The sequence below is a fragment of the Crassostrea angulata genome, chromosome 6 (assembly GCF_025612915.1).
Source record: "Crassostrea angulata isolate pt1a10 chromosome 6, ASM2561291v2, whole genome shotgun sequence".
NCBI classification, from domain to species: Eukaryota; Metazoa; Mollusca; class Bivalvia; order Ostreida; family Ostreidae; genus Magallana; species Magallana angulata.
In genome coordinates this window covers 22590851-22598187 of record NC_069116.1, presented here as the reverse complement: position 1 = coordinate 22598187, position 7337 = coordinate 22590851, and the positions used below count along the sequence as shown (strand labels likewise).

At 32.9% G+C, this 7337-nt stretch overlaps 1 protein-coding gene across 1 annotated transcript; it reads right to left on the bottom strand.

The window, feature by feature from the left end:
• LOC128188755 (peritrophin-44-like) lies at positions 1-1866 on the bottom strand. Its single transcript, XM_052860007.1, has 4 exons — positions 1707-1866; positions 1133-1283; positions 877-1022; positions 1-278 (listed from the first exon to the last, which is right to left on the bottom strand). The coding sequence occupies exons 1-4, from the start codon at positions 1747-1749 to the stop codon at positions 199-201; spliced, it is 420 nt and encodes a 139-aa protein (XP_052715967.1). The 5' UTR covers positions 1750-1866; the 3' UTR covers positions 1-198.
• Between the last annotated feature and the right edge of the window lie 5471 nt (positions 1867-7337).

The window sequence follows — 7337 nt, the reverse complement described above, 5'->3', positions numbered from 1 at the left end:
AAACGTTTTAGATGTTTAATTTTGTATACACAACACGCTAATAAATACCTCTTAATAGGAAACAAAAACATGCATATACAACAATTAAACTAGAAATGGATCACTTCTTCTTCATCCATTGGAATACATAGGTATTCCCATTCCATTTAAACACTGTCAGAATATTTGAAGAAAGTTTTCATGAACGGCATTGCACCATTATGGTTTGTTTGTGCCACAAGGGGGATTCACGTTAGCTGCCCAGTCACATGTCTGTAGTTCTTCATTGAAAACCAAAGCTGCAAAATAGACGAAATAATAATTACCCAATTTCTGTATCGAACAGAAAAATCACAATCCTATTGTCCTTCTGTAGCGTAGGTGTCTCAGTTTTCACAAAAATTATGAGCAGTCAGAATAAAGACATTTTTTACAGTGAAAATCATAATGTGTCAGAGTGACAATATACATGTAATTATGAAGGTTTGCCTAATATGCATTCAGATTGAACATAATCTTAAGATAGTTACCTGATATAAAGATAATTTATCATCGGACAATTATTACAATAGATACTGTAAAGAGACGAAACAGACAAGGCCTGCGATGAAATAAATCAATTCCACCCAATAATTTCTAGACCTCTTGCGATTTTCATTTTTATTGTGAGTTTCCATTATCAAATTGTAAAATTGTCACACATCAAAGTCGCAACGGACTATGATTTTTAATATGTTTTTACCTTTGAAAATTCGAGAGAGAAAAAAAACAGAAAATAAATTTAAAAAAAACTGCTGATTCTAATTCTTTTGGATTCAGTGAAAGATGAAAGGAAAACACACTAGTACTTTTATAAGTTTATGAAAAAAGTACTTTTTAAAATTTTTGAATACTCACTTGATGGACAAGGGTTATGTCCGAGAAATTTTCCATCAAAGCATGTGTAATAACTGTGACAGTGTTGGTCCATATCCGCGTATTTACCGTCCTTTTGATTGGAGCAGTCCTTCATGACGCCACAGGGTGGTGCAACATTGTGAGGACTGAAAGCAGGGAGAAAAACTCATCATACTGACAGCATGGAATAGGGAGAAGAGCAAAACAGAGAGAGAGAGAGAGAGAGAGAGAGAGAGAGAGAGAGTGAGAGGCTTACTCGTCACAGCTTCCTGTCGCGTTGTTGTAGACCATTCCCTTATCACAGTCTACAATGGTGACTTTTGCGCCCGTACACCTAGCAAAGGATCTGCATCCTATCTCATAAATACCATCTTGTTGGGTGCTGCAGTCAACAGCTAATGTGGACACTAATAAAATATTGCAAAATTGAACTGAATGGTCAGTTTAAGGAGGCTTGGAGATCTACAAATTAACCACCAGGACTTCTTTAAAATTTTAAACCATAATTATGTAAAATAAAAAAATAAAAATATTTTAAATTTATATTTTCTATATGTAAATGTTTACAGTGCTCTTCTTTTCCTCTAGGGGATAACATTGTAAAATAGTTTAAAATGGTCACCACCATACATTTCTCTAACATAAAAAATCAATTCCATTAATTTTAGCTTACAGATAATTCTACAATTCTGTTTCTGCAACTTGTCATAATTGTCTAAAATCTTTTCTAAAACTTGTATTAATATTTATATCTATTGGGTTTGTATTGGTATGAATGACATTTAACTTTAATTTCTTAGAACATAAATATGATACAATAATGCACTCACCAACGACAGCTGCGAAAACCAGAACTTGTAAACCGTGTTGCATGATGATGATGTGTGCAACTACCCGGAGAAGAAGTAAAAGCGAGCGAGAGATAATGGAGTTTGGTATATATACAATACTGTTGACTGCCAGACTACCAGGCGGTAATTATCTGATACAAACCACCCATCCTAAGGTTATCTCCGTCTTTGATAACAGTAAAAGGGTGCAAATGTCTTGGGCCACGTTTACTATGACTTGGACGGTTCATTATGGGCTCTCATCAATGCCAAAAGTTTGTTGAATAACTAAAACTCCTTTGAAGCATTTCGTATGATGTTACTGAGCCAAGTTTATTTTATATTTGAAGTTTGTGTATTTTTTGTGTAATTATAAAACTATTAAAGGTGAAATTCTTGAACTATCAAGTAAAATTTTTTAATGTGTTTTATCCTGACCCATTCTTGCTGCTAATGAATGAAATAAATGTCAGAGCTGGTAATTTTTATATTTTATATATTTTTCAAAATACTGCAGCCTTTTTTATAATTGAGGATAATATGTTTTAATTTGATATATAATCAAGTTTATCCCTACAAGATAAACAAGGTTATGTAGAAAGACTTTGATTTTTTTAATGATTAAGATCCGGAATTTTTGTGTCCGTTCAAACCGTTTTTGACCTTTATTTATCAAAATTTTTATACGCTTGCGCATACTCACATACTTCCTTTGTCCGCAGTATCTGAAATCGAAATCCACCCTTCCCTACCCCAAATTTTTACTGTTTTCGACCAATGTTCGAAAATATTCGTGGTTTTGTTTTAATAAAATCGAAGAAAAGCAGCAATAGAGGTTTAATATTTTTCTCTTAAGGACGTTGTTTACTCAGGGTTTGAGTTCTAAAATTCGGATTGTTATAAAGTTCAATGTCATGAGTAAAATTTGTTCTTAACACTAAAAGTTTTCATGAAATGAATTATTATTGACAAACCATTTAGTATTTTTACTATACTATGCAATTAGTCTCAAACAAAGTTTAACTTTAAGCAAAACAGAGGAAATTCGGACTAATATTTTCAGATTTTATTTTTCACTGAAATATTTTTGGTAGTACTGTCATGTTCAAAGTGAAGATTTTATCTTTTAGAAAACATAATTTTGCACATTTTCTGCTGGTTTTATCTCACTATTTTGTTTAGATATTCGAATGGCACACACTACAAAAATATTGAAAACTGCTTAAAAACGATAAAATACACCATATCTCAAAATTTTGATCATTGACCTCATATAACTTTTATGCCTGCAGAGTAAGGTCAATATACCTAGTTTAATGCTATTAATGTTTTAGCATTATCATCATTCAGTTTTTTGTAAAATTGAATCAAAAAAGGTAAGGAATTTGAAAACTGATAGAGGAAATTCGGACTGGAATATTCATAAAAATTGTGAATAAAAACTTAATGCTTTGTGTATGTTTAGTGTCACTGATATTCATAAACTGTATTTGATTTTTAAAAGAGTTTAGCAATTTGTATTATTTTCACAATTAAGAAAAATTCAATGATACTCAAAAAGTTTTAGGGACTTTTCTTAAAATTTTAAGAAATAGTCAATGGCCATTATCTCAAAAAGTAGGTCATTGACCTACTTTTTTGAAAGTGAAAAATAGCACTACCATGATAGGTCTTTAACACACAATAGATGGTTTTTCATTATCATCAGTGGATTTTTTTTTCATTCTGAGTAAACGTATACCTTAATAAGAGAGAAAATATTAAACCTCTATTGTTGCTTTCTTCGGTTTCCACCTTTGCCTTAAATACTATTATTTAAATCAAAGTGTATTGCTAATCATCGATTAAAGGATATACATGTAGGCACCCGTCCTAGCTGCCGTAGATTTTTAAGTCGATTTTTAGCGTAGACGGGGCGTTACACCACGAGTTCCAACGTTGCGTGGACTTGTTAAAGAGGTGCACTGGGCAGTACTATTTGTCCGGAGATTAGGGCAAACAACGGTGATACTAATCCTTATTCTACCTTTATATCTCTGAAGAGCGAAACATCGTGACATAAGTGTACATTAATGGCTAGCCCTCAAAGGTGACGAAAATTGTACCGTTAGCTTAAATTGACGCAACATACCTATGCAGTCTCTCTTATACAAAAGGATTTTATTTTTTGTATTTCAAATTGATTCATTCTTTAAGTAAAGTCTTGTACGAATTACTCAATTTTCATTTGTAGTGAAAAGCATTCATCAAAAATGATATTGATTAAGAACTTGGTAATAGTTATATTGTTATTTTTGGGGTGCGGGGGAAAAGGGGGATTAGGATTTCTTTTTTGAAACTTCGTACATTTTACAAATGATGTAAAATCTTAATGATTCCTCCCAAAATCAGAATTTCCCAGGTTTCTAGTTGAACGATAGAATATTTTGTTGACCCCCCCCCCCTAAAAAAACGAAATTATTCATAGAAGTTCATTCTAATTTTTGTTTATTATGATGCCACACCTTTGCTATAACATAAATTGCATCTCAAACTTGATAATTCGTCAGATATTTGATTATCAAATACCAGACTCTGAAACGTGCTACTACACAATTAAAATAGATCATATCGTTCCGTGCAAGAAACGAACCGTATTGTTCACAAATCGAACCGCATGTACCGTGCAAAAAGCGTGCAATGATAATTAATGGAAGCCTCGCCAAAACAAGCGCACCGTTCCATGCAAAAAAAACGTGTCACTTCCACATACGGCTTTCCGACCCGATAAATTTAATGTTATGGAATAAATTATGTTAACTATAATTTGCAATGTTCTTTATTTCATTTGATACCATCGGAAGAGTCACCAATCCTTTGGTTATCGGTAATCCTTTCATGGTCGATTACCATAAATGGTTGCAAAGCATGATAGAGTAATATGTTCTAATAATCATAATGATACATGTATTTTGATTGTACTTTGCGAAAATACATGTGTTATTTCTAATTTCTTATCAGATCGCATTAAAAGTTACAAGTTTCTTTCATTAACTACTGTCGGTTATTTCAGCGGAACTTTATTTTGAGACTCAACTCTACTTGTGTGAAATCTCAAATATAAATCACGGATAAACTGTTATGTGATTCACAAATAATTAACTAAAGCTTGTTAAATATTGCCTGAAAACTTTGACAATCGACAATGATCATGATGATAATAAATTTGTTAGAAAACATCATATACATGCATGTTATTAATAGCAATTATTATTTTCTTTGTAATTTTATTCGACCATTGTAATAGAATAGCCAGGATACATCAATTATATCGTTTTTCAAATTTACTAATTTATGTAAGTTGAGCAAAAAAGTAAAAATCAATCGTGAACTACACTAAAAGTACAATTTTTTCATAAACAATTTGGCCTATTTTTGAAAGTCTTTTCTAAATGTGCTTGTGACCTAAAATTATGCAAAGTCTGCATAATACATTATATTCAATAAAAATTGTTATTAATGGTTGCATTCACACTTTATGTGAAAAACAGCTTGAAGACTACTTCTTAACAACGAAAGAGCGCTAATTTAGACACATAATGCACAATTAAACTCCCAGAGCTGTCACATTACAACCTAGATTTTTGATGTTGCAAGTACATTTATTTGTGATAAGGAACACACAACTCACAAATATGGCGAAGTAATTTACGGAACAGAAAGGATTCCTGACAAACGAAAAAAAAAGAATCTTTGCAAATCTAAAATAAGAGAAAAAAAGGTATAAATAAAATGTAAAAGTCCTGTTTTGACTTAAAGATAATTAGAGGGGAAGACCAGAAATGTTCATATGAACAGGGGTTTTCAGTGTCAGTTGTGATAATAAACATGTTACTATTTATGGCAATGAAAGCTGAAACAGTTGATATCAAAATGAGGTTATTATTATTTTTATAAAATATCACCATCTTTGTTATCGTAGAAAGATATATTTTTTTTTACAATGTTTATTTGTTGATAACCATAATGCACGAATAATTAAATTCAATAAAACCCCTATAAACTAATTTAAAATCTGCGACTAATAATGTAGATACATGTAGGAAGACTGGTCGACAATAGAGTTACTGATTCATGATGGATGAGTCATTGGATTGACTTGTTTACATGTCGATAGTCAAGTAATATGACAAGTTAGCAGGTAATGAGTCGATAAAATGTCTTGTCGGCATATTTTGTCATATGATAGTAGGATCGACTGCTTGACAGATAAACAGATCAATAGTCACTGGTCGATAAGTCGAAGTTTAATAGAGCCACTGGTCGACGGGTCGATAAGTATACATGTATAGAGTGACTGGTCGATAATTCGGCAGTTCAATACAATGACTGGTCGACAGGTTGGGCGTTCAGTATAATGAATTGTCGACTGGTCGGAAGTTCAATAGAATGATTAGTCGACATGTCGGTAGTTTAATAGAATGACTGATCGACATGTCAGATGTTAAGTATAGTGAATGACTAGTCAACATGTCGGTAGTTTAATAGAATGACTAGTCAACATGTCGGTAGTTTATTAGAGTGATTTAATTTGTCAATATGTTGATCGGTCAATTGAATAGCTACTCGACAGGTTGACTGATAAATAGAGTGACCGCTTTATAGTTAGTTTTTTACTAAACGCCATCTAAGCTCACCTAACCCTAACCAATCAATTTGTGTTGACCGCTACTCGTTTTCTAAAGACTTAAGTAGGCCTACGATAATACCTATTTTTGTTATGGTTATGATTCTATATTTACATCCAGCAAGTATTATTCCTTCTATTTCTTACGGAAACTTATAGTTAATTCACAGCTCTATAGAAACAGCAGACTGAAATGTACACGCCCCGTTTATCGATTGGTCGAAATCTACTGCGGCTTAAACTGACAAGAAAATGACAGGACGGATATTGACACGCCCTATTTATCGATTGGTCCAAACCTACAGCGACCTAGGAAAAATATTGACATGCCCTGTTTATCGATTGGTCCAAACCTACAGCGACTTAGGAAAAATCACGAACTGCACGAAATAATCATGACGATGTCAGACTCAGTCTCACAGGAGACGATTTGGCTGTTTCTTTTAGCTAACGTACTTACGTACATTAACAGTAATTTAGTAAATTCCACTTACTTTTCATAATCAATTTATCAATTTGCTAAAAGAAAGATGTTAATATAAACAATTAAATGCTGTCTTTGATGATTCATTCGGGTTATTAGTCCCCTACCGGTTTTCACCGGAGGGGACTATAGCTTTCCTCTGCGTCCGTCAGTCCGTCTGTCCGTCCGTCTGTCTGTCCGTGCGTTTGTCTGTCCCACTTCAGTTTTCCACACTTTTTTTTCTTTATGCGTTTGAGGAATAATATGAAAGTTGCTGAACAGCTTCAAAATGCCAAACTACAGATCAAGTTTACACTTTTGTAGCATCTGGTTGACATATTTTCAAGAAAATTAATTTTTCATATTCCAATTTTTTAATGTTCGAGTTCGATATTCTGCATAACAGTGCATTGTTTTCACAATTTCCACAAACCGGTAGGGGACGTGTATTGCTTATGCAATACTCTCAGAATGCTTGTGAAGGTAGCGATCATTGCAGGAA

What these genes read in the sequence shown, in the direction of transcription:
- LOC128188755 (XM_052860007.1), bottom strand. Translation starts at nt 1,749, where the DNA reads ATGCAACACGGTTTACAAGTTCTGGTTTTCGCAGCTGTCGTTG. An exon ending in GGTTTTCGCAGCTGTCGTTG is followed by an intron (nt 1,284 to 1,706) that starts GTGAGTGCATTA and finishes ATATTTTATTAG; the next exon opens with TGTCCACATTAGCTGTTGAC. An exon ending in GCGACAGGAAGCTGTGACGA is followed by an intron (nt 1,023 to 1,132) that starts GTAAGCCTCTCA and finishes CCCTGCTTTCAG; the next exon opens with TCCTCACAATGTTGCACCAC.